The 27,292-nt window shown below is 39.8% G+C and overlaps 3 protein-coding genes across 5 annotated transcripts in view; 1 reads left to right on the plus strand and 2 right to left on the minus strand.

The window, feature by feature from the left end:
* Window positions 1-3,022, plus strand: part of nup37 (nucleoporin 37) — an 11,911-nt gene extending 8,889 nt beyond the window's left edge. For all 3 annotated transcript variants that reach the window (XM_035672606.1, XM_035672616.1, XM_035672625.1), the window contains exons 6-10: window positions 1,376-1,466; window positions 2,055-2,236; window positions 2,340-2,390; window positions 2,640-2,733; window positions 2,824-3,022. In XM_035672606.1, coding sequence (XP_035528499.1) covers window positions 1,376-1,466; window positions 2,055-2,236; window positions 2,340-2,390; window positions 2,640-2,733; window positions 2,824-2,937 — 532 coding nt within the window. In that variant the 3' untranslated portion in view covers window positions 2,938-3,022. The remainder of the gene's footprint in view (window positions 1-1,375; window positions 1,467-2,054; window positions 2,237-2,339; window positions 2,391-2,639; window positions 2,734-2,823) is intronic.
* Window positions 3,023-7,864: 4,842 nt separating this feature from the next.
* On the minus strand, window positions 7,865-13,728 carry th2 (tyrosine hydroxylase 2). Its single transcript, XM_035676583.1, has 12 exons — window positions 13,453-13,728; window positions 12,326-12,500; window positions 12,026-12,114; window positions 11,855-11,922; window positions 11,710-11,760; window positions 11,472-11,617; window positions 10,351-10,486; window positions 10,192-10,261; window positions 10,037-10,093; window positions 9,660-9,755; window positions 9,432-9,565; window positions 7,865-8,193 (listed from the first exon to the last, which is right to left on the minus strand). Exons 1-12 carry the CDS (start codon window positions 13,681-13,683, stop codon window positions 8,028-8,030), a joined length of 1,419 nt encoding a protein of 472 aa, XP_035532476.1. The 5' UTR covers window positions 13,684-13,728; the 3' UTR covers window positions 7,865-8,027.
* A 390-nt stretch (window positions 13,729-14,118) lies between these two features.
* Window positions 14,119-27,292, minus strand: part of pah (phenylalanine hydroxylase) — a 15,526-nt gene continuing 2,352 nt past the window's right edge. The window contains exons 3-13 of the mRNA XM_035673021.1: window positions 23,022-23,205; window positions 20,421-20,509; window positions 19,875-19,942; window positions 18,231-18,427; window positions 17,736-17,871; window positions 17,572-17,641; window positions 17,027-17,083; window positions 16,378-16,473; window positions 15,774-15,907; window positions 15,558-15,673; window positions 14,119-15,420 (exon numbers count right to left, since the gene is read on the minus strand). Of these exons, the coding sequence (XP_035528914.1) occupies window positions 15,377-15,420; window positions 15,558-15,673; window positions 15,774-15,907; window positions 16,378-16,473; window positions 17,027-17,083; window positions 17,572-17,641; window positions 17,736-17,871; window positions 18,231-18,427; window positions 19,875-19,942; window positions 20,421-20,509; window positions 23,022-23,205 (1,191 nt within the window). The 3' untranslated portion in view covers window positions 14,119-15,376. The remainder of the gene's footprint in view (window positions 15,421-15,557; window positions 15,674-15,773; window positions 15,908-16,377; window positions 16,474-17,026; window positions 17,084-17,571; window positions 17,642-17,735; window positions 17,872-18,230; window positions 18,428-19,874; window positions 19,943-20,420; window positions 20,510-23,021; window positions 23,206-27,292) is intronic.

Raw genomic sequence — 27,292 nt, forward strand, 5'->3', positions numbered from 1 at the left:
TATATTCCCAGAAACACTTGCAGCCTCCCAGCCCCCCCCCTCCACCCCAATGCCCCCATCCCCACCTTTTCTTCTAGTTCAGGGATCGTTCAGATGTGGTTAACCATAGATCCAGGTCTCTGGACCCGCAGTTCTCTCCATCCAAGTGATCCATTACATCCGTGGTGTTTCTCAGCTGCTTTTGCGATCATAGGTCTTATTTAGCTTCAGAGTCGACTATTATTTAAATGAAGGTTGGTCATAATCCTCACACGAGCTTTAATTCGTGGTTGGCGTTTGCTTGCAAGACCCCTCTGTTTTGATTTGCCTAAAGTCGGATGCTGTTCAACTTCTCTCCGCTGCTCTTCCTCAACTGACGTGCATTCTGCTGCCCTCTCTGTAATCCACAGAAAATGAATGGCAGAAGGCCGCCCACAGCGAAACATTTGCTGTAATGTGAGTGGAGCGTAACGCAGACTCAGGCAAGGGTGATGTCCCCCCCCTCTCGTCCCCACCTCGCCCCTTCCCCTGCTATCATAGCTCAATGTAATGTGAAGCTGGCGTTTTCCCTGAAAGAGGAGTCCTGCATAAGTCTGTCTGTCTTCACAGCTCAGGGCCCAGATCTGAGAAAAGAGACCTTTTTCTTTGGAAAAGCATGAAGACCGTGTAAATCACAACCAGCGGGAGTTAGATAAATTAGGAGCAAACATGAACTTGGATGAAAACATGTCGTCTATCATTGCCCACATTGTGTGCCATAAGAGCCTGATGGTGTGTCTTGTATTGAGTAACAAATTTACGAAAAAGTCGAGGTGCAATTCTGCCAAAAAAGCATCAGAAGAAGAAACTAAATGCCTTTGTTAAACAGTATGTTTGCATACGGTAATGGGGGAATAATGTACGCGTTATACATTTAGGCCATCTGGACAATGAACTATTTTGTTTTAGATCAAGCACCACAAAGTAAACCACAAAGAAACCTTGGAAAGAGAATTATTTCAGATATTATGTAAGCATCCAGCGGTGGCTCAAATACCAATGCTATTTTTGGAACTGCTCTAAAACCCCATCTTTGTTGTTAATTAGGAGGTAGTGGATTTTGTTTTGGATTTTAGGCCAAGAGCGGTTCACATATCAAGTTGAATCAATCCGTAACATTACTAATGAGAACTGATTAAAACTCCTGTGTTTGCTACCCCCTTCAAAATAACCTGAGAACTATGTGGGTTTTTGCAAAGAATTCTCACAACACATACTTAGACTTATAAAACTTGAGTTTATGTTTGTACCAATACCCAAAATCAAACTAGGTCATCAAGGTATCACTCAAATCAATGGTATTTTATTGGTGTTCATTTTAATATTCATCTTAATTTATCTTGACCTTAAAAAATAGGGTGTGGGACCTGGATGGAAATGAAAGCACTACTCTCAGACTTCGCTCTCCTGGGATCAGTGTGTGCTGGCACCCAGAGGAAGCCTTTAAGGTAGGATACATTAGACACATGCTCATATTCTGAGGTCTGGAGTTAGTCGTCTATATGCAGCTACATACTGTAGATCTATCACCTTGTCAGGTGCAAGGTCAGATCAACTGGAACATGTAACTTTACGTTAGTGTCTCAGTGTTTTTGTGTAAATCCAAGACGCCATTCGATGACAGGCCAGGTGATGGAGCCCCATCAGCTCACCTTTTGTGGGGAGGTTGTAGCTCCTTGTTTTCCTTAATTGCCCTCCCATGCTCCGGACCTCATTCAAGCATCCTTCTTGCCATCCAAAAAAACCTGATAACTGTCTTAGTGGTCAAAGGAATCCAATTAATATTCAGGATCCAACCATAAAAAGGAAATTACACTGTGAAATATCCTCTTATGAAACATTATCTAGTAGATGTTTGTTCTAAAGGCAGGGATATGCTCAGAACAAACTAGTCCGACCATGTCTGAAAGTGTTTTTTATCAATGTGTTTTCATTACCTTAGAGTGAGCCATTTTTATCTTTAGGTCGCCTACCATGGAGTCCATGGATTCTAGCAACATAAACTACAAATATTGGTTTCAATCTGTCCTCTCCAGTTAATGGTGGCAGAGAAGAAAGGAACAATTCGTTTCTATGACCTGGTGACGCAGCAGGCCATTCTGTCACTGGACTGTGGTCAGTCACCACTCATGTCAGCTGACTGGTGCCTCACCAACACGATCAAAGTCGGTGCTGTGGCGGGAAACGACTGGCTCATCTGGGACATAACTCGCTCCAGGTGACTGGGGGGGTGTGGGTAATACACTATTGTTGATGCATGAAGTATTGATTTGGGATAGGATGGGATGTGCCTTAAAAAAACATGTTTGTATTCTTTGCAGTTACCCACAGGAAAAAAGACCTGCACACATAGATAAAGCACGGTTATTCAAGTAAGAACATCTTTTTTTAAAAATTGTTGTAAGGCTTATTGTTTTTAGTTTTTTGCCAATTTTCACCGAGAAACACCTGGATTGTATCACCTCATGCACCGAAAACTTGCCAATTGAGGAAATCGGCAAGTTTTGTGTGCATGTAGATAAAACATCTGCGTATGGATTTGTATTGATTTCTAGCTATTTCATTATGCAAGTGTAATTGTGTGATGACATATAAAGAGACTTTTTTATACACCTCCTCAGGTGGTCTCGAGCCAATGAAAACCTCTTTGCCACGACCGGATGTCCAGGAAAGATCTGTAGTCAGTTACTCATCCACCATCTTGGCCACCCACAGGTCAGTCAGATGCTTTTCACAGTCCAGATTGTTATCATTTTAATGTTCTCTGCAGCTCCAGTCTCATATCACATACTGATATCGTTGCAGCCGGTGATGATTGGGTCTGCCGCAGTGGGATCCGGCCTCAGCTGGCACCGGACGCTCCCGCTCTGTGTGATTGGCGGGGACAGGAAACTTTGCTTTTGGATGACTGAAATGTAGACATCTGTACAGCACTTATCCAGGATGGATAACTAGGTCCTGTGTTTTCTATTCTAGTAAATGTTCAATAAAATATTTTTCTGAGTATCTGCAGTTTGTATGAAATTTGTTAGAAATTGGCTGCATGTTTGAGCTTTGTTCTTTTTTTAAATCTCTGACTACTCCTTCAGGTAAGCTACAGATAAACAGCAGGCTGGTTGCGTCTGCGAAGAGCTCGTTTTTCTTTTCTCTTAAGAGTAAGTTACATCAGCTGTCTGTTATGTCCTGCCAAGAGAGCTGTAGTTCAAAGGAATGCATCAAGGAGTTGGTGCCAACTCTCCACTTCAACAGTCAACATGATCATCATACCACAGGTGTTCTCTCTCTGACTGTTTCTCAATTTTTTAGACTGAATCATATCAAGAATATATTTTTGTATGGACTGTTACACCTGCTGTGGTGCGCTGAAAATTCACGGGAAGGTTTTCGATGAGGAAAAACTAGGAGGTCTGGCCGTGTTCCAGCTATTGGTCAAACCCTGCAGGGGGGAGGCGGTTGTAGGGGTTAGGATTAGAAATTTTAGGAAAGGCTTTGGGAAGCATGGGAGTCTGGGGCCATTTCAGGTCATCTCCAACTCAATGACATGCAAAACAAGCGGTTCGTGAGGAGGCAGGGAGAGGAAGAGATGCGCTTCACCTTACCTTGGCGAATAATTATCAATGCTCCACAGACCAAACATGGAAGACGAAGGATCATTTGGCAGAAACTTGCAATGCCCCCCGGTTAAACATAGACTCATTGTACTGTCACAGGAATGCCATGTGTGAAGAACCACCATCTCCATTTTCAAGGCAGCCATACACCCGCTAAGCTGCAGAGGGCATTCATTTAATTAACTTGATCATGAATCATTCTAGGTGACAGCTGATCACTTGTTTCCACAGATGTACTTAATCTTCAAGGGTGCAGCATTGGATAAATGTGCGCTCATACTCGGGTGCCTAACAGAGCCGTTTATTGTACTTTTATTAACGTATATGTCAGCTGAAACACTAGGTTGTATTGTACAACGATGCTTCTGCACGACAGAGCGGAATGAGCAGAGGCCGTGGAGACCTCCACTCTTTCAAACCAGTTCGTCAACCTTGTATATTTCTTGGACAGGACGCGTTAACCGCCATCCACAAAGCATAACATGCTACTGCTCTCCTGGTCCACGCTTTTGTTTGAACAAGTCCAATGTGGTCTCCACTCTCTACGTTCGCTGTGCTTTAGGTGCAAGTGGTGCTGGAGCAGCTGCATATAACACAAGAGATTTCAGTGTCAATGGATGCAAGAAGCTGCCATTTTCATCCATGCACACTCTGAATGTTTTCCAAAGAGTATAAAAGCTCCCTTAGAGGGCACTGGAATTGCCAACTGAGCCACTTTCCTCTGAAACATGAGTCATGAATCTCAGTGGCTTTACAAATCCCAGTGACTCAAGGACACCATCTGATGGCTGGTGAGCAGAATAGCATCCAGATTTAATTCCATCTTGTCTGTGAGCTAATTTCTACAACATATGATCCATCTTGGAGATCTTACAAGCTCACCTCTTTCCTGAAAGCACGTCCTCAGATGTCACTGCCCCAGGCCGCCATGTTACCTTTGATGTAACCTGAATGAAGCTATTATGCCTCACAAACAGTTTGATCTCTTGTGGTGTGTAGACTAATAACAAACTGTGAAATGGATGAAAGAGAGATCAGAACGCCTTAAAATCTTCACCAACTTTCTCCTAATCTCAGCCCTCAGATAATTCTTCTGTGGCCCTGCCAACTTAAAGCCCGGGCTCAACAAAAAGAGAGCAAATAAAAATAATGAGGAGCATGATATGAAGGGAAACAAAGTAAGAGATTAGAGCTCTTTGAGGCCGGTGTTTGATTTAATCTCACGGCTGGTTTGTTGTTCAATGCTTTCCCAGAATGGAGTGATTATGTTGATCATGATGAGTAGATGAGAGTCCAAAAGTGCTCCATCTCTACTTTTGAGTGGAGTTTGTTGATCATCTAAATAGTGTTATTAAAGTGTTATTCTCCTCCAGCAAGATACTTTTTTCCCTTCAATGGACCGTTTGATCGCTCCTGCAGAAGTGCTACAGAGCGTCTGAAGTGAAAGTCCATTAACATTTGGATTATTATAAGAAGCCTTTATTTATATTTGCAGTTGCAGATGACTTAGAAACTACAGACTTACAAGAAGTGGAACTCATGACCCGTTATTGACTTTTTAACATTTATAACTGCAGACTTGACGGCCAATTTAAAAAATGAGAAACCCATGAGCATTTATTATTTGTGGTTCATCAAAGGAGTTAAAGGAACGTAAAAGCTAACTCACAAGACAAAGCAAGTATCACGCTGGAGGACAGTAATAAAACCAGCCAACCAGAACGTTTGGGGATGTACGCTTTCTTCTGCTTTCTTTCCAAGAGAGATTAAAAAAACCCAACTCATGTCAGTGCAGACCTGCAGGCTAGCCTGGCTCTAAAGTGAAAAAACATACCTACCAAATACTTCTAAAGCTGATTAATTAACACCTTGTATCTCGTTTAACCCATACATAAACAGAAAGGAGCAATTATTAAGCATTATTAATGAGTTAATAACACCACCATCCTTTTCCAGCCAAATTTTCTTGATAAAATAACAGTTTGTCCTACATTTTGTGAAATATTTGCTTTCTTTCCCAGACTTAAGAGAGATAAGAAGAAGTGCAGAGCCGGGATCAGGACGACTTTAGCCTAGCTTAGCATAATACAGGAAGCAAGAGGAAATGGCTAGCCTGGCTTTGCACAAAGTGAAAAAAACACACCTACCAATGCCAGTACCTCTTTCTTAGTTATTCCTCTTTGTCTCCTGTGGGGGACATAATGCTACAAGGAGCTCTCTCCATCATTCCTTATGCTTGGCCAAATGTTGAGCCTCAGCCCCCTGGCTAACTAGCTGGCTTGTCAGTCCCAGGGCTGTGCCAGGTCACTGTGGTCTTCCAAGTTTTCTTTTGCCCAGAGGAGTCCATCTCAGCACAACCTCTGGATCTGCTTGCATTCAAAGCACAGCCATCACAGTCTCCTCTGCTCTTATTTCAGTGATGTTTTTTTCTGTCTGAATAGTTCAAAAGTTGTGATCTTTTTAGGCCAGAACGCAAACGTCTCAGGCAAAGTTATGGATTCCTTCAACCCTTTTCATATGGCCTTGGTCTCTCACCAGCATTCAGAACAGTAGAATGACTATGTTATTTTACAATGTTTTCTTTATACTTCTAGATGTTGCAGCATCAGGAATGTTTGTCCAGGGCTTTCCCCAATCGTGCCTTAATCTTTTTGGCTTGATGTCTACCTTGAATTGCAATTATTTTACCTGGACATAAACAAAATGGGTTTTTTTTTAAGCGGCCAGCACCTAAATTGTGGTTTTTAGATTTCTCTTTCTGTATGAATTAAACAAATACCTCCTTTGTTGTGTTTATCAGTCAGCTTTAGAGGTGTTGGTTGGCAGATTGTCTTACTTTGAAGAGGGCCAGGCCTGTTGTTTCTGATCCCATCTGTACTTAATGCTCAGACGTGAGATTGGCATGCCTCTTCATACCTATTCCAAAAGTGAGCTGTCCCTTTGATAGCTTATAACTGATCCATAAACCATTGGTAAACAATTTGTTAGCTATTTATTCTCCATCAGGCCTTAAATCACCAGAATCACTCACATCTTGTGGAGTATCTTTCTTTTTGTGTTCTCAGGCCTGAGGACAAAATGAACCTCCTGACCCTGTTTCCAGCCCGGAGGAGGCAACCACGCCAGCGTGGGGATGGGATGGCCCTGACATCAATCAAGGAAAACACTTATGGTTGGAGTCAGGATGATACAGCGTTTGGGATTTACGGTGGGTACGCGAGGCACAAGAATCTAGCTGGTCGCCCTGTTGCCGCGGCAACCCCGCTTTTGTTTAGCGCTCAGCAGATTCGGATCCTGGCGGTGGTTTTACAGGGATTTGTGGATTTGAGGGCGCTGGATGTAGAATAAGATACAAGAAATTATAAAGTGACTTTTGCTTGGATAGTGTGCGTGCATGCATGTGTGTGTCCCTGCACACTTGTCAAGCAGTAGATCACTCTTTCCCTCCACTTGCTTCATCCCCCTCTCTCTCGCACTTCACACACAATTTTTTCTACTCCACAAACACGGTTTCCTAGGGAGGCCGGAGCAGGGCTTGATTTACTGTACAGTGGAATTATGGGAAGGGAAAGCTTCCCAACACAAGGTGGCCGAAGGGAGGGTTTGCCAGCCACCGTGTTGATGGTGCTGATGCTTTATGAGTCCTGCAGATGGAGATGATTTGTCTTTTCAAGGGAAAAGCTTTGACGTGCGTGGCTCTGATATGCATTGTCGCCTGTGTGGAGATCAAAACGCTGGACGTCCGTCAAAAACCCCCGAAGGCCAAATTCTCCAGTCGCACGGAGAAAGAGAAATAAAGAGAGAAGAGCATCTGTCAGCAGTGCAGCCCTGCGGACCGTGCTGTGGTCGACTGTGAGGTCCCGGTGACCTGGCCCCTACTGATGTGCTGGGCCTCAGTGCTGGCTCTGGCCTTGACCAGCTGAGGGAACATGATACTTAAATCATTCATAATTAGCTCCTTCCCTTTGCTTAATAACACATGAAGATAAATTGGTTCCAAGACTTTTTCCAAATGGAAATAGTTGGTTTGGAATTAAAAGCTAGAAAATGGCCTACAAGTCCTGTATTGTAGTGGTTCACTCTCTCTTATTCCTCCTGCTGGCAAACCCTGGACTTCTCTCTTCAGCTCATTTTCTATCTTTTCTGTCTCTTTGGAATGAAAAGCACTGACATTTCTTCATGAAAATAAACGTTTATTTCTTTTTACATAATCTTCACATGATACATTTACACAAACACCCTGTGGAACCTCACAAACGTTACTACATTGTGATTTTCTGTATGTGCTCATAACAGTAGATCTCATATACAGTGTTTAAACAAGCCAAATGTCCATCCCTTTGCTTGCTTCTCTGTCTGCATGACTTTCTTATCTCTGCAGATAATCTGCTCCTGGTTTTAGGATGAGCTGAGCTTCTCCAGTGCGCTGTGAAGGGTCTTCAGGTCTTCTCTCAGCTGGCTCAGAGCATTTTGGATCTTGCTGGATTGATCTAGAACCTCCACGCTGCAGGTAAAGGGGTCGTAGCGAACTGCAAAGGGACGCTTGATGGCTGCAGAGTATCTCCTGTGGAAGTAAATAAGGTCTGAGTATTACCGATGCATAGATACAGATGGTGACAAATATTAGAAAGTCTCTGACTAAGGTCTAAAATGCTTCTTCCACTAACAGAGATCTAGTTTCCATTCTGGTTCAGGCACCCAGTTTTGAGCCGTTAGGAGCATTTAGACCAAAAATAAATCGGTTCGGAACCCAAACCTAGCAGCTTTTCCCTTGGTAACCTTAGTTCCTTCTGATGAGGATGCATCCTTTATTGGGCTGGTTGGATAGATAGCACCAAGGTTCCAAGAACCTTGAAATAAACCAGTCCAAGAACCAGAAATAATTTAGTGAAAAAAAAACAATAATAAGTCTTTTCCAAAACAGGGAACCGACTCCTTTCCGGTTTGCATGCCTAGTTTTTAATCATTCTGACCATTTCGACCAAAGATAAAGTTGTTCGGAACAACAACATGAGAGTGTTTTCTTTGGGAACCAAAGGAGGTGTGTCATATTCTACCGAGAACGAGAGCTAGTTTGGTGGAAAAACACTATGATAGGCCTGTTGTTATTTATTGTAAAATAAATTGGTTGGTAGGTGTGTCATAGTCCATAGGTTGTTGTGGTTGTGTTGATGACACATCCTTAGTTATAGTAGTTCCACTCAAAACTGGTGGAAACCCGGGCTGGTTCGCTACATACTACCAAGGTGCCAGGTTCAAGAATCAGAGCTAATTTGGTGGAAAAACACTGTAAAACGATTTTACCTTTAATTTGGCGCTATTTATATAGTACATTATTAATTCCATTGGGAAATTGTGTTGTTATAGCAGCCCTGTTGCATAAATCATTAAATAAAATAGTATTATATTTAAGGAATTAGTGGAGGTAAGAAACAAATAATTACAAAAGGTAATTAGAAATAATAAAGTAAAACAAAGTGGCCCTTTGAGTTTAGATGACTTTGTTACTCACACTGTTCCCAAAGGTCAAGAATGAACTTCAATGCTCCAGGAGGAATATTATATTACCTTCTATAAAGTATTATTATTAAGGATTAGAAGAACAGAACAGTTGAGTGAGTAATCAGTGCTTAAGCTTGTGGTCATGCTTTCATTTGAAACTTTAGACTCAGTAGGGATGTCGGTTTAAGAAATAAATCCAAACTTTTATGTGCAGAGTTTTTTTTAACTTGATTAGTCTTTTTCTATTGGTCACAAGGTTTTCACCCAACAGCAATAAAATATAAAATAAAGGACGAATACCTCAACTTAATCTTTGCGTCCTCGAAGCTCTCAGACACAAAGTAAACAGGCTGGTAGGTTTGGTCCTGGTACGGCTGCACTGCGGTCTCCTCCGGGTTAAAGGGCTTGTACTCCGGCTCGTTAGACAGAGCATACTGGAAAGAGAGGTCAAAGACTGTCAGAACACCGAGCAAAAAAATGAACATGCAAACGCAAATATTTGTGTGTGAACTCAGAGAACACACTCACCACGAGCTCTCCATAAGATGACAGGAGTCCGGCGCCGTAAGCTTTCACTGTGCCGTTCTGCTTGCAGAGGCCAAACTCTACACTAAACCAATATAACTATAAAGGGGGAACACAATAAAAAGGCAGATGAACATATTGTGCATGGTTAAATACAATGTGCAGTTGTTTATTTAAGCCACTAGATGGCACTGAAGGTCCATTAAAGTGAAGCCAACCTGTGTTAACCTCAGGTATGAGAAGCTATTCTGTCAATATTTGATATGAAATTGTGTAATTTTCCTGTCCTTGTAATGTTATTTACCTTTAGGACAAAGAAAGCAAAGGTATAGATGTCTGATTATGTTAAAATGACACTTCAGGTTTTAATACAAACTTACCGTTGACAGTTTCTCAATGTCTTCATCTGTAGCTCCAAGTGAGGTGAGTCCAATCTCCTGAAATTTTTAATAAGTCAGTATTAAAGGTAATTAAACTAGATTACACTCTGATTAGGCCAAATCAAAGAACATATAGTGCAGCACAGCACGGTTACCTGTGAAAATTGGGCGAATTCTTTATCTGCCAGCATGGGAATATGGCCGAGCAGTTCGTGACAGCAGTCTCTGTCGGAGCAGATTGAACTGAGTCAATACAAGAAAAAAGCCACTGAATACATAAATACTTAAGTTTAAAAAAAACACAGATGACTTACGGCTCGGGGGAGTGCATGGGAGCAGAGGAGTGACGGATGTACTGTGTGCACTGAAACACCCTGAAAGCCAAACTGTTGAGGAAGTCTCTGGCTGACAGCAGGCCGGCTACTGGACGCAGCTGGAAACCAGTTTTCTCTGAAAAAAGCAGAGACACTGTCAAACACACTGTGAGGGAGCTCAAAGGAAGTAGAGCCAAAATACAGCAGTGGAAAGTAAGAAAGTACATTTTTAGATACTTTACTTGAGAGCGAAATATCAGATTAAAACTTTCTATAAAATAACACATAATAATCTTATAATATACAAAGGTGTCAGTGGTTCCCATCAGTTTTACTTGTGACCTGTTGCAAAACACATGTTTCAGGAGGCTATGAGTTATTATAGTTGGGAACCACTGGACTAAACTACTGGATATACCATAAAACTTCCCGGGCTTTTATTTGCCTCAATCACTGAACTCAACCTGCAGCCGTCTGTATTCCTTTTGCACAAAACTCTTGCTCAGCAAAGATGGGAAATACTATCAAATTGTGTATTTAAACCCATATGAATATTACTTTTACAAATGAATTTGACACTTTGGTGCTCATTATTTCTGTAAAATGAACTGAACGATTGAATTGTGGAGAATCTAACTGATCTAAAGATGTTTAGTTTAAACCTTTATATATACTGTCAATGGTTTAAACATTTATATTTGTGTAGGCGATCCTAGCAGCATAGAACTTGCTCAAGTGGGCGACCTGATGTAAAACATCTCTCAAAACATGTAGCCACACCAGCCTAGTTAAGGGAACCTGCTTCTTATTTTTCATTTGTCAAACTCTGTCTCTATTTGTGCTTCTTTCGATTAAATTTTATCTATTGCTGTAATTTTTTAGGACGTTGGAAACCTCCAATTTATTATCTCTGTCTTCTTTTATGATAGAAGAAATCTCCTTATGCTATTAAACATATGTCTTCTATCTTAAAGGAATCTTAAATCTACTTTTGTGTTTTTACTGTTACACTTTAAAGACCAGAATCTCTCATAATTGAACTTTTTCTAACTCTTTTGGGGCTTATAGTGACTTATAATAGCAGAAATATCCATTTATTGTAATTGTTCAGTCTTTGTCACCTTTCAGGAAGGCAGAAACCTCTCTGAGCTGGGGGATGCGGTCCTCTCCGTAGCCGCACTCTTTCTCCAGCTGCTGCAGCCCGTCCAGGAACTGCCTGCAGGCCAGACCAGGGTAGATGCTCCGCAGCTGCCGGTAAACCTCCCTCCTTTTTAACAACAACAGCAACATCACATCATTGCACTTTCAACACCTTTCACTTTCATCTATAATGTGCAGGACCGCGCAGCTTGTTCTCACCATGTGGACACTTCCTCTGCTGTGTACTCTACAGTGGGCAACGGGTCCCCCCTGTGACAAAGAGAGTTGATTTAAGAGAGAATATTTGAATGATACTCAGTGCTTAATGAAGATATATTAACTTTTTATTAAATATCTGACTCACTGTTTGTATCTGAAGGCAAGCTCGGAGATGAAAGCCCGTCTTTTTCTGTATTCTGGATCGCTGTATCCCTGCAGAAAAAGATGTTAAATGACCATAAGTAAGCTTTATTTATGTCTGATAAACATAATATAATAATAATACAATGTGACATAGTTTGCAGTAAACACTCACTGGATGCTCCTGGTCCATATCCGGATCAAATTTGGTTATTAACATGTTGCATCTGTCGAGGTCTTTTATCTGTCGGGGAAACCAGGGAACTGTGATGGGAGAAGAACATAATTAATTAGTGCTTTTGTAATTGGTTGCATGTTATTATCATATGGTAACATTACCAAAAAAAACACTTAAAGAAGCATTAAGCAATTTAATAACATGCCATATGATGTCCTAATATGAATGCATCTCACTAGAAATGTTATAGAATGATTTAAAAAAGCATGAAGGGCAATAATAAAAGGAAGTAGTTGCCTTTTTCCTCCGGTATCGAACGAACGTCGTCAGCGACTCTCTTCAGTGAGTTGATGAAAACGTCGAGGTCGGAGCTGTGGACTTCACACTTCATGAAGAACTCCAGATCTGTTGTGCTGTTCTTTGACTTCCTCCCCGGTCGACTCTCGATGTGGAGAAGTTTCGCTTCAAACGTCTATGAGGGGAGGAAAAAAAGTGTTAAAAAAATACAAGAGAGGATGAAAAAAAACACCCTTTTTGTTCTTTTCTTTTGCTTTGAGTTTAGTTTTTGTCATTTTTTCCAAATAAATTAACATATTTTTAATTAATTTCTTTACTAAATAATAACTCATCAGAGCCTCAGATGTTGCATTTTAGGGACTTTTTGTTTTGCCTGTTCCTTAAGACAAAATCTATAACCCAATTTTAAAACACAAGATTGGAGCCTCAAATTCACAAAAAGGTCTTAAAAGGACTAAATTCTATATTTTTAATGTTAATAATGTTTTTTTTAACCTGTTCAGGTTTCAATAAACTTGAATTATGATCAGTTGAGTTACAAATTGTTATTTACAGGATTTATTTTTTTATTAAATGTAGATATTATTGGGCTCTTAGCTGTGGTGAAAAATAACTACTATAATTTTGAAGTGCTTTACTTCTACTCCACCACTTTTGAGAGGAAATATTGTAGTTACTGGTTATATTTCAGATCACAAGTCTTTTAAACAGACAACAAAATATGTTTTCTGAGGTTTGTAGACTGACTAGACTGTGTATTCACCCCCAGGGATCAATAAAGTCTTATCTTAATCCATAATATTAAATCATAAGGTATTTGTTGAATATATGTTTGTATAATTAATCTGAATCTGCAAATAGATGTAGTAAAAAGTACAACATATGCCTCTGAATTGCAGTGGAGTACAGGTATACAGTAGCAGAAAATGGAAATATTTATAGTTTATAGTTATATCCTGAATAGTTGTTATTGCAGCCCAAATACAACAGAAAATACAACTGAATCTTAGCATCAATAATAATAATACAACAATAACACACAGGGCTTATTTGTCTGCATAACGAGTTCATTTAACCTCAACCTCAACTCCAGTTAAAGATAAATGCAGCACGTATTTGAGGCTTACCTCGAATATTTTCCCCGTTTTGAAGAAGCCCGCGTTTTTCTCATTGCTGAGCGTGAACAGGACGTTCACGGTGACCCTGCCGTGCTTCTCCTCGAACACGAAGCCGTCTCCGTACCTGGAGGGCCCCGGGGAGCCCGCGGAGCCGCTGCTGCGCTCCCGGCGAGCGTCCTCGATCAGACTCTGCTTCCTCCCGCTGAACGGCGCCGCCTGCGCCGCACTGTCCGTCTTCATCTGCGCGGTGTTACCGGAGAGCAAATGGAAGCCTGTGTGCGTGAGTGTGCGTGTGTGTGTGTCACCATCACCTCTGTGCACAGGTTTAAATAGCCTCCACCATCTGAGGGCTTTATGGAGATGTGTTGCGCAAGCATGGCACGAGCGTTTGGCGCTTTTTAGGCCTGTTTTGCGTCATGATATTACATCTATTTATGGGACAAAACATGGTGCTGTTAGGAGGGGGAATAGCCAACTCTACAATAAATAAATAAATCACAGATGCATTCAACCAAATCAGGTTATCATAGGTTACATACTCCACATTATCATATATATAAAAGGGAAAGAATTAAGCTTTATAGGAGGTTAAAAGTGTTTAATTATTACTAAATCACCACATTGGTAACATTAAAGGTCTTTTTAATACAATATCTGACAGCAAAAAATGTGTTTTATTAATGTTATATGTATTTTATCCCTCGTTTATAAGAATAATGCAGCTGTAAGCAGCTATAGACATTTTTAAACGTTTATTAATATGTCATCCATCACTGAAAGCTGGCATATAAACTTAATGAATGACTATATAATTGAACTCATTTGTAATTACATAATCTTAATTATGTTATGTCTTGACTAAGACTGCATCAATAAACACTTAAAATGTCCTTACGTCTGCCTACAACTATATTACAATGTGTTATAAACCATTTATTTAATGTTTATATACTGCCTCTACATGCTTAATCAAAGATAATTGCCTCATAATTCCTATATATACATTTAATTAGTGTTATTATTAGTAGTAGTAGTATTAATATGTCTTTAACTTTGTCTCAAATGTTTGTTTAATGTCATTTATTTTACTCTAAGTTTATTTAACTCACTCTGATTTCTCTAGTATTATGTTGTAAATGGCTGAAACCTTTCTTTACACACCCCTATTTAGCATTTATAAGCAACTATATGGTATTTGTAAGCAGATACAAGGACGTTTTTAAGTGTTTATTCATTTGCAAGTATAACATATTTTATATTACTACATCTGTGTTATACTATATTATCATTTATTATCTGTTCATGTCTCAGTCTGTCCACATGATGAGTTAAAGTTGATTACAAACACATGAATACATACTTAATAAAAATAGTATTATTTGAAATATGCAGCATCCTGGCTCTAGCATCGATATGTGAGAAATAATTAGCAATATGAACGACAGGAGGAAAGAAGAGAAACATTTCTTTCTTTTCATTAAAATCTTTCATGCATATACAAAACATTTCATTTAGCTGAGCACAATGAAAGCTAGTAACAAAAATTATCTCTCAGTATGCCTTTAGGTTAAAAATGCATAGGAAAAAAAATATTATTTCAACTGATTTGCATCACGTTAGAAGCAATTTGATGTTTACATATTGGATTTTAAATTCATTAAAGTCACTTATTCTCTTATTCTGAAAAACTCTTAATAACATAATAATATGGACAGTAACATTCCTTATTCCCTATTATCCTACATAGGTAACTACACTTTATTCACTTAACTAAAATAATAATTGGATTACAGTAATATTGCTGATATTTGACTTTGCATATTTGTTTTAATACAGAGAAAGCTCATTTGTGCGCATGCTAAGCAGAACCGCAAGCTGACAGTTTCATTGAGGAAATGAAGAGAGTTTTCGGCTCGATTTCGTGTGCTGAAAGTTACTGCAGTTTCCGCAGGGCTTCGCACAATTTCCCCACTTCACCTGAAATAAGAGGAAAAACAAAATGAATAAACAGAATAAAATAAAACAAACCTAAAAGTAGATGTCTGTATGAACCAGAGCAACCTAAAACTACTTTATACTATACTGTCTATTCATTCTTTGCTTCGACTACATACTATTGATGCTGTCAGCCAGGTTCCTGAGCTGCTGGGTGTTGTCCAGCACTTCAATGCTCTGGGTGTAGGGATTGTAGCGCACTGTGAAAGGCCTGGGGATGGTGGATGCAAATTTCCTGTAGGGCAGAGAGACGTTAATGTGAGACAAATTCTGTATAAAGTTACTGTATATGTGCAGGAAAGCTTCAAAAGAGTTTTCAGGAACCGTTTCCTTACCGGACTTTCTCTTTACCGTCCTCAAAGCTCTCAGCGACAAAGTAAACAGGCTGGTACTCTGTGATTGGGTATTTCTGGAGGCTGGTCTTGTCGGGGTCAAAGGGCTGGAGTTTGGGTTTGTCTGTCAAGCAGTACTGAAAAAAAATACATTTATCAATGAGTGTCTCTATTCCCATCACAACCATGGGTAAACAGGAAGTGCAGCATGATTCAGGTCTCTGTTGATGTGACTTGGCAGAGTGCACATCCTCTGCAGACAGCCGCTAATGTAACTTGTGACCTCGATAGCGAGTGGCTCATCCTCTTTCTGCTCCCACTGAACCACTTTTCCCCGCACCCCACTGGGCAGAGAGGCCGACTCCCCCAGTGACCCATTAAACCTGAACCCGAGTGGACCACTAACCCACTGCCTGCATCGCTGCTGTTGTGCAACGGGGGTGAGCGTGTTTTAACAACAGATGGAGGGGGTCAGCGGGACGTAGGAAAGCACAGAAAGCCAACTATTTATCTTGCTGCTGCGGGGGTCTGTGAGTTCTGCGATGTACAGATTGTTTTCTTGGACCCTATGACTCAAACACACATGTTGCCCCCCCGTCCTCCTTACCTGCAGCTCTCCAAACGATGAAAGCAGGCCAGCTCCATATGCTTTGATCTCTGAGCCCTGCTTACAAAGGCCAAACTCCACAGTGAACCAGTACACCTGAGGACACACACATGTTTCATAAAAATATGATCTATACACCAAAACCCAGGCAAGAATTTACAAAAACAAGGGCACAGATCTAGAGGTGATCAGCGGGGGTTCTTTGAAATCCACAAACCCCAGAGATCCCGGAGATTGAAAGGGTCAGTTCACCTAAATTACATTTATGATTGTGGGTTTTGAGATATTTACGCTGCCGCTCCAATACAATGGAGGCGGATGAAATTTCATTTCTGCTGCTCACAACAATGAAAACTGACATTAGCAACAAGTCTTTCCAGGTAATCCACAGGACATGCCCTGCATGCACCTTCATTTGATCGTAGAGATAAACAGACAACATGGGGAGAAAGAGGGATAAGCCTTTCAATAAAGGTCCCATGGCCTAGCCGCCCTGCGTTACATTGCATCTGTTGCATTGCTTATCCCTGTCTAACAATGTTTATCTTATGGTTTAGAGGTTTAGAAGCAGTTGATCTAATTCAACTAGAATTAGAAGCTGCCTCTTGCAGAGTTGTTCTTCTAATATTATTGATCCTCATGTACTTACAGTAGCAAGTTTCTCAATGTACTCATCAGGGGCTCCAAGGGAGGCAAGTCCGATTTCCTGTACAAGGAACCAAAGCATATGGATTAGAAAATGAAAAGTTACAGAATCACATTTGTTTAAGATAACTTTTCACTGATCCTCTGAGGGATGCTATATACCAGGAATGTAAAGATATATGGCAATACAAATATGTGAAGATTCAAATTGGTGATTTGCATTGTTTTGCACAGTTTATATCCTGTCTTAGAAATAAAATAGGATTATTTAATTTGAAGAAAGTCTAAGAGAAAATATTACGTAGATTTTTGTCTGCAAAATAAACAAATCCTAATTCGTCTTCAATATACATCGATTCGATATACAGTATATATATCAATGAGCAAAACCAATACTGCAGTTTTCTGCTATTACATATTATATAGTCAATATATATGAGATGCATAATAAGTATTTTTTGCTACTTTGGTACAATGCTTAAAGAAATCTATAATTATCTTACTGTTTTATGTTTTTGTATTATTGTCACTGTTATGACACTTAGTTACCTGTGAGAATTGGGCAAAACTAGGGTCAGCAAACAGTGGAACGTGTCCCAGGAGCTCATGGCAGATATCCCTGCATTAGAAATAAATTAAAAAAAACACTCCTTAGCATCACAAAAATAATGTATTTTTCCTCCTTTTTTTTGAAATTGAGGCCAGACACTTACGGCTCAGGTGTGTATGTGGGCTTGGAGCTGTGACGAATGTACTGCGTGGAATGAAAGACTCGGAAGGCAAGGCCAGCCAGAAAGTCCCGGGACGAGAGGAGGCCGGCTACCGGGCGAAGCCGGAAGCCTGTGCACGCTGCAGGAAAAGGGCGGAGAGATGAAAGAGGTGAGTATTGAATAAGAGCAGCTAGTGAGGGGCAGGGAGGGAGGAATAGGAAGTAGGGTGTTTGAACAGGTCCTCCCTCCCACATTCAGGCCACAGGGTTTCCAAAAATAAATGAATGAGAGGACGTTGGAGCTAGAACTGGAAAAGAACATTAAGATAATGCTAATTATATGACTTTCTTTAACTTTTATTAAAACTAAATCTAATCTTTACCCATTTTAACATTTAAACTTATGACAGAGTATTAGGGCCACATTCAATAATGCACAATTAAACTAAAAAAAATAGAAAAAATAATATACCACGGTCAGTTACAAGACAGGACTTACACTGCAGGAAGCGGGAGACGTCCTCTAGCTGTGGGATGTTGTCCTGCCTGTAGCCACAGTATTTCTCCAGCAGGGGGAAGACCCGGTTGTGTTCGCGGCAGGCGTGAGTCGGGTACAGACTCTTTAGCTCCTTGAACACCATGCCCCATGTGACCCTTTCCTCCTCTGTGTACTCCACTCGAGGGATGGCTTGACCACTGAGACAAAAACATGAGGTTATTGTTTAAGCTTGTGTAAGAATGTATGAATGCTGTGGTTTGTGGCATTCTGTGCTATATATACTTACTACCTATAAAATTAAACATTAAATAAACACACAAATACAGTATCCTAACAGTAAATAGTGATAAATGATTCCATACTAGGGTACCAAAAATTCAAATTCCATTGAAAACTAGGACAATTTAATTGTTGTTGGGGGTGAGCTCACATTAATAATAATAATAATACATTTTATTTAAAGGCGCCTCTCTGGGCACTCGAGGACACCGTACAACACAAAAAAAAAAAAAAAGATACACTGGCCTAGCAAAAATANNAGAAACAGATAAGAAAAGACAATATATACAGTTAACATTTTCTCATACACATTGGGATGTGTATGAGAAAATGTTTGACTTTGGTGACTCCTAGTGGTATCAAAGAAGTGTGTGGTACCAATTTGCACTTAAAGATTTCTACAAACAAAAACTTAAACCTTCAAAAGCATTTAAAAGATGCTATAATCACTTTTTTTTAAACTGATTTTAAAGGATGCTACCTCTCAAAATTAAAATGTTTCCCATATGATAGATGATTTTAATTTAAATTATCTTTATCCGTTATTATGTAGTACATACAGTATTTAATATTTTAAGCTTGGCTCAATCGATCTCAGTAGCTTAACCAGTTTTGCCTAATTACATATATACAGTTAATATTGTCCATTAGTCTATTTCTTGAAAATAATTATGTTATTTGGTACTTACTGGAACAGATTGAAAGTACCTACTCATTTATTTGAGTTTTGAACTGATAATAGTTTCATTTAAACACACATAAATATTAGCTTATTATAAATTATTACTTTATTCTTATTATATCTTATTCTTATTCTTGTATGATTGCTTATAGACAAATTTTTACATTTTTGCATGTTCAAGTAACCGTCTGTGTGTAGGTTAAAGCATTAATTGGGATTGTAGAATTGGAAGTGTCTCCGGAATCAAAATATCAGGAATCGTCCTGCTGCTTCTACACTAAACACCACAACAACATTTTTCTCCAAACATACTGTCTAATTAACATGTTAAAATTGTTGAGTTTTTTTTTCCCTAAATTTCCCTGTGACGACAGACTGCGTGAGACCAGCATTATTTGCCAGTATCGCAGTATTACCCAGCTATGTAAATGTGAACCACCTCAGTGGGCATTTCATGGGGTTTGGCGCTCTTTGTAGTGCCTGTGAATAATACTTCTCAATTATACACACAAAGACCAAGGCTCTTTAAATCCCCCATTGACTGCTTGTAATTTGTTCCCATTGGTTTATGATAATTTTCACTCAGATATAAAAATATTATAAGCATGACTTCTTTCCAGACTTGAAAAACACATCAAAACATGAGCTGGAGTTTAAAAATAAAGATTCTTAGGAGTAGTTACTGTCTGTAGTTGTAGGCGATGTCTGCAAACTCCTTTCTGCGGGCTCTGTACACTGGATCTGTGAAGCCCTAAACACACACACACACACACACAAACACACACAAAGAAAAGCCATGTTAGATCTCATGATCGCAGCCCGACCACTCACAGCTAAATCAAAGAGTGGAAATCCTCTGCTGAGGCTAAACCCTGTGGCCTTTGACAGCATTATGCACTCCGTCTCTAATAAGAGCATGCAAATACATATTCAAATGAAGCCTTTGTAGAGTGTGTTTCAGCTTATGATGAATACATTTTGCTTTAATGGCGGTGGCAAAAGGGAGCAATTATCTATAATTATAGGGGCTCAATTAAAGCAATGACATCAATTTGTGTGTCTAGATAGTTTCCATTAGAATAGACGGCAGAGTGCAGCCTGTCATCTCCACAGCCTCGTCTTTCATAAGACATGTGGGCGTGAGTGGACACGTATTCACACACAAACACACACACACATGCAGAGGCAGGATGTGGCACACAGACAGTGATGGATGAGTCAGTCCTTACCGGGTGATCAGCATCCAGCTCTGAGCCATAGCTGAGGATCTGGTTGGCGAAGCGGTCCAAGTCCTGGATGTCATTAGGGAACCACGGCACTGGAGAGTAATAACAGTTATTAAACAGTGATAATCTGTGTTTTTATTCAACATGCATTCATTCAGGTCAAATCAATTAAGCATTCTTTCCATAAACACAAATTTAAGTAATTCTGTTTATTTTTTAAGATAGAATAGGTTTGTGCTCTATTGCACATTTATTCTATATGTTATCAACATAAAAGGTACATTTTGATAATGCCTTATTTACATGGATACTTTTCCAAACAAAGATGGCAAATATCATTGTAAAAATGTAGAAACTAAAAAGAAATAAGGCAACCAGCTGCAGCTGTCTTTTTGATTTTACTCAGCATTAGTGAGTTAAACTGTTTAATCAAACTTCTATGTGATGACAAATTCTGTGAAGTCATTCTTTGTTTAGATAACTTGAGCGTTTTAAGAAATTAAGTTGAATCAACAACTGTATGGACTTGTTTACTATTTGTATTTGATGTGACGAAAGAATGAATCACAGCCACATCCAAACATGGATCAGTGGATCAGGGTGTGACGTTGCATGCTGGGAGATGTGCTAGTAAGCTAACAATGTTTCTAAAAAACTCAATTTGATGAGTTAAACGAATGATCAGCTGGACATTTATTCAACATTGAATAAGTCCTGAAATGGTTCCACAATTAAAGAGCACAAATTACCAGGAATCACAGTTAAAGATTAGCAAGGAACTGACTTCTTAACAATTTGTAGTCCTTATTTATGCCAAATAACATAGTTGGTGTTTTTTGTGTAGTTTTCGGTGTAGTCCCGGTGAGGATTTGCTACTTTTTTATCTTATCTTATGTTTTATATGATTGTAAACTGAATATTTATGGATTTTAGACTGGTGGTTGGACTAATTAAGAAGTTTGAAGACATAATTTTGGCGACAATGAAAATAACTGTTGCAGCCCAGATATTGTACAATTCTTGATTGATATAAATGAGTACAATGCAAATTGATGTTGGTAATGTAGAACATTAAAACCTATAGGATTTTTCTTTCGGTGCCATTTTGACACAGACACAGCAGAACAGTAATCAAGGGTCATCTGGTTGTTCATATGGATTTATGACACTGGGGCCACACCATTAATCCACATTTGTGCAGTGTGGTCCAGCCTGAGGCCCCAGGAAGACAATATGTCCCTGCCAGGCTCCTCTATAAACAGGCAGTCTCCAAAACAGGCCATAAACATCCCCTCGTCCACTTGACCCTGACCAGCAGACCACAGTGTCTACACTGAGGTCAAAGGAGGATCCATGGTGGCCCTGTCTGTCTCTGCCTGCCGTGACCTTGGCATGTTCTCCTGCCCTGTGTTAGTCTGCAGCCGGGACACAGAGTTCCTCTGTTTCTGCCTAGCCTGTTGTTCCTCAGTAGCTAAACTAATGTCATTCTGGAAACAACTAATAAAGGGGTCGAGATATGGGCGATTGGCCATCCGTCTCATCGGCGACGCTGGCTGTCCATTACCCAGTCTGGCTAGAGGGTCATAAAGCAGCAGCCAACATTGTGCTCAGTTGATAAATGGACCATTTCATCTGAACTGATCTTCATGTTATTTGATTTTTTAGCAACGCTAGCTGTGTGGCTCTGTCAGTCAGTCTGTCCACCACTTTGGCCCTGACTGATATATTTTCACAACAATTTATAGCACAGGTGTGCATATTCCCCAGAGGATGGACCCTAATAATGTTGGTGATCCCCCGACTTTTCCTCTAGCATCACCAGAAGGTCAAAAGTTTAATTTATGCAGAAAAATATGTCTTAATCTACTGGATGGATTAGCAGGAGATTTAATAAAGATATTCCTGATCCCCAGAGGATGAACCCTATTGACTTGGGTGTTTCCTTTACTTTTACTCTAGTGCCACAATCAAGGTGACATTTGTGGGTTTTTACTGAAATATCTTGACAAATATTACTTTTTACCATGAAATGTGGCACACACATTCACATTCTCCTGTGGAAGAATTGTAATAACTTCTCCTAGCTTTTCATGTAGTGTCATCTTCAGGCCAAATTTTGAATTCCAGTGACTTTGAACCTGCTAAACCAATGACATTCCCATCAGCTGTACTTCATGTTAAGTGCTAGTTAAGAGGGTATCTATGTAGTCTTTGGATCTAATAACCTGGACAAAAAAGTTGCAATACTCCTTCAAGTTGAGGAACAATTTTGAACAAAATAACTGCAGACTGACATGATTTTACTATAATAAATCAGATGAATGTGGATAAAGGGGAGTCTGCAGGTTGTATCTAATTCAATTTATTGCTTATTTTATGTGACTACGTCCTACGTTTTCAGAGAGTACACTGACACAAACTGTCCTCAACCTTAAAACAAAGAGCTAAACAATCAACAACATGGTTGACATTTTATTCTAATTGAAAACACAGATCCTCTCCCATGTGGAGCATGTCATTTTTTTTTGTTTTCATCGCGTTGAGGATTCATGCTTATCTTGTTCAGAGTGCATCCTCGCACAGCAATTACACACACTCACTAACCTGTGTCCTTCTCTTTGTTGCGTGACAGCTCATGCACGTGGCCGCTGATTTGTGTACGCAGGCCGTCGATGACCTCGTCCAGGGCCTGGGAGCAGGTGGAGTCCACGCTGATGAAGAACTCGTACTGGTCTTTGTTCATCCTCGATGGACGGGACTCAATATGTGTCAGGTTGATGCCCTTGTCCTGCAGTCCATAGAAATGAAGAAGAAGAAGAGGAGGACTTAGGTGAGACCTAAGTTGATATTTGTTTGTTTTAAAGAGCTCTATGTCAAATCTGTTGGTCTCCATATACTTTTTATGTAATTTGTTGCAAAAGGTTTAACAAAGTGGAAAAATAAAAAATACATGCATGTTAGATCGATAACAGTGAATGTTTTTGCTGCAACAGGCTGCAGCACAGCATTCGTTCCACCACTAGAGGGCATTGTGCTATCACTTCATCGATGGCTATTGATCAGATTCACCACCATAACCTCGGGTCACAGCTGCCTTGAACTCTCTCTCTCTGCAAACTGAAACTGGACAGCCAGACTGGACTCACATAATAAAGCCACTCAGGACATATTGTGGTGGTTTTGTGCGAAAACGTCAAATAAATCATCCTGCCCAGCCAGCATTTATTCTCCTCTCAGTCTGCAGAATGAACACAAGAGCCTTGGGATGTTTCCAAACTTATTTGGATGCAACTCACAAGCTCTTGATGTCCAAAATGCATAGAGGCTCCGGCTCGTGCTGGAGAGCGTGACTATCTTTAAGTGGCAATTACCATCAAAAATGTGTTTTTGTTTTCGTAACTTTGGGGCGGGAGAGGGAGTGTGTTGTTCTCTGTCTACTATAGGCTAAGTTAAGAGGAGGGCGTGAGCAGCAGGGCCTCCCGTTTTCTCCCATCTGGATCCCATTCTACATATAACAGCTTTTTTAAGGGCCATATGGTCCCGCATCCCCCAGGAGTGACTACAGGACTGACCAAAGACTGAGACCAGGTTGGCATTTCAAAGAAAAGATGACTTGCTATTTATGATGTGCCGTAGCTTTCAAAGCATATCAAAGAAAAACGATTGAAATTCTCTATTATTCCACTTAATGACTGTAATATACAATACAGTACATAAATACAAAAATATGATCTATAAAACCATTTGTTTGGCCTAGGCTGAATCTATTATGTATGTAGGGAACTTAGGTGAGTTTATGTAAAACCCATTGTTTCCCTCTTTTAAATATATGCCAGTTACAGGAGCAGTTAGAAGGACATCGATGCAAATATATTAAACAGTTACACTTTTAATAATAATAATAATAATAATACAATAAACACTTTTCGAAAATTGAGATATGGATTGTGCAAAAGGGGCTGCATCTAAATATGTAATAATAAGTGTAAATTCATTGCATAAAGCAACAATGAACTTTGGGTTTCTGCGGTTAAAATTTTTTAAAATTAGTTGATTTTATCAGTTTTGGAAACATCCATTACAAAATAAGCTCAAAAGGTTCAATAATATCACTGTTTCTGTGCACAAAATCATTGAAAATCCTTCAACATGTGTGCTACTAGTGACCTGGCCCAGCTTAACATAGCCAACCCTAAATCCTAAACCCAATAGGATGCAGGGGTCATGTTGTCAGATTTCTGCACCCCTCTGAGCCGTCCCTCCACTGTAAGCTAGATGACATTAACCCCCCTGACGCCCCGGCTGAGGCACAAGGTCAAGGTCGGCCCGTGGCTCTGAATCGTCACATGATAACCACACCGCCGTGTCACATGCGCTTTGAGTCCCAGGCGGACAAACAGTCTGGCAGTTTTCGCACATTTTCTGAAGTACGGAGATTAGACGTTCACAAGATGAAAAATGAACGCGTGATGGATGCTGCTCGGCTAAACGTTAGCACATGGTTCGACTGGGTTTTTCAGCCACAGAGCAGAAAAACAAGGACGCATTGCAGCGTGTTCTCTTTAAAGCTGTGTTTTTATGTGTTACATTGCTATGAGGGGGGGGTGGGGGGGTGGGTATGTTGATGGTTTGGGGGTCATTTGGCTTGTTTTATAAAACAGCTGGAAAGAAGAAGATAGGAGGAGGAAGGGTGGGGGGTGGGGGGGGTGGGGTGGAGCAGGGGGAGGATCGGGAAAATGCAAGCTCATAGGTTCAAAGAGGATCCTGATGTTTACTGCTGCATTTGGAAAGCAGCATTTGGCACATACTTGATGTATCGAACGGGGCTAATCCACCCACAGCTCCACCCACAGCTCCACCCCCTTTATATGGCCAAGGAGGAAAAACACATTAAAAAATGTTTTTCTTTAACCTAAAACATCTTTTATCTCAAGATGTTGTGCACATTTTGAAACTGTTTTTCTTTCCAAAAGTTCAGCAGACCTATTCTGTGCTTTGGCTGCAAGAAGAGCAAACCTGAACCTTGATATGACGTCCATGTTGAAGATTAAACAATGGAGGTGCTGCCAATCCGTGTTTACTTCAAGGCCTGTCACGTACTCACAGGCAGATTTAATCAATAAAAGAGAATAGAACACAGCATGCACATTAATCAATGACCTTCTTGTGGTTGCATTCTTTCAGATCCTTAACTCAAATGAGCAAAATCGTATTGTAGAAGAACTTGCATTATATCCACTGGATTTAAATTTGGCTTAAGTATTATCAGAGAAATGTACTCGAGTATCAGAAGAAGATCCCATCAGTGTGTTGGAACTTCAAATGGGAACTTCAGTTTATTCATCACAAACCTGTGAAAACCTTTGTACAATATATTCTGTGGCTTTGAAGTGAGCTTTGCTGAATTAAAAAATAACCCTGATGATGGTGATGATGGGTTATCTTGGTTTGGGCTTTAGTTTTTACTCTTTACTAAAGTCTGCGTTACAAACTGGAGGTGTGGAGATTCAAAGATGTGGGCTTTTTTGGAGGAAATCAGAGTCTAAGGCTGCATTCCAGTCAAAGTTTGAATATTCCAAGTTGAAATTTCCGGCTTCCGACCTCTAAGCGATCCGGGTGCACGACGCCAAACATTAACAAAAAACATGGCTAACCGTTACAAACTGATGTTCCTTTGGCAAGTGTACACACAAGTGAACTCTCAACAGTGCAACCTCTTTGTATGAAGCAAACAGAGGGGGGAATAACAATGGAAGAGGTAACAGATGCCATATTATTTTATTTTTATACTTTCATTCTACCGTATCAAAATGTTCTATTCAGCAGCCAAATTCAAACACTGTATTCGACAAATCCATCCTACCCCCCTCCACTACTGATTGAAATGTACAAGAGAAGAGACCTGTGACGTCGGACAACTGTCAGGGTAGATGAATTTGGTGTGCCATTGTAATTTTTTCTAATAAGAGGTTGAAAAGTTCTGAGTTGTCTGGAATGCAGCATAATTAAAGACACCATAAGAGTTGCATTGTGGGAAATGTAGGATCCTTATAGGGACTAAAAGGCAGGATTTTGATCTTTAAAAACTTTTTTTCACATGATTCCTCCAACTTTCTGAAAGTGCACCATCCCTTTAATATTGCAGCCAGTCATGGTGGATTCAGTTTAACCACTTTATATAATATAATCATTTTATAAGGTGATAAATACTGCTGTTCAGAAACAAACAGTGCTACAATTAAGTATTTTTTTTAAATAAAACTATCAAGTATTTTAACTATTCTAAAAATAGTAGAGTAGAAATTTTAAATATAAATAAAAATGCTCAAGTAAAGTGCAAATACAGTACAGTACTTAAGTGAATGTAATATACTAATTTCCCTGCTCTTTGAACTACAAGCGAGAGATCACTTGTTTTCTTAATTTTTGAGCAGTCCAGTTTTCATTATTATAGAAACCTTGGAGGTGGAGGAGGAGGTTAGTGATTGAAAGAGCCGCCTGTCATGTTTGCACTGATACACAAACATCTGAGATAAGCTCAGTTTGTTTGGTCTCCATCTTTAAAAGTCCAGAAAAGGTCACGAGCATGAAACAGCTACAAATAATAATAACCTACTTCTATCTATTAGAATTAAAATGCTGAAATGGTGAACTAGATCTTGTAATACTGTAATATATTAATCAACAATTTTAAATAAATGTACTGTACATAAAGCTTGTTTTGTCTAATGTTAATCAGTAACTTGAACTATGAACTTAAATGAACTGAGAATTCAACCAGGAGCCAGTTTAGTTTAGCTTAGGTTAGCATAAAGACTGAAAACGGCTATCTTGACTTTTTCCAAAGGTAACAAATCTGCCTACCAGCACCTCTA

This window comes from Morone saxatilis, unplaced genomic scaffold, assembly GCF_004916995.1.
Source record: "Morone saxatilis isolate NCDOM2014 unplaced genomic scaffold, NCSU_SB_2.0 Contig10, whole genome shotgun sequence".
NCBI classification, from domain to species: Eukaryota; Metazoa; Chordata; class Actinopteri; family Moronidae; genus Morone; species Morone saxatilis.

What these genes read in the sequence shown, in the direction of transcription:
- th2 (XM_035676583.1), bottom strand. Translation starts at nt 13,683, where the DNA reads ATGAAGACGGACAGTGCGGCGCAGGCGGCGCCGTTCAGCGGGAGGAAG. An exon ending in GCAGAGGAAGTGTCCACATG is followed by an intron (nt 11,618 to 11,709) that starts GTGAGAACAAGC and finishes GTTGTTAAAAAG; the next exon opens with GAGGGAGGTTTACCGGCAGC. An exon ending in GGTTTCTGCCTTCCTGAAAG is followed by an intron (nt 10,487 to 11,471) that starts GTGACAAAGACT and finishes TGCTTTTTTCAG; the next exon opens with AGAAAACTGGTTTCCAGCTG.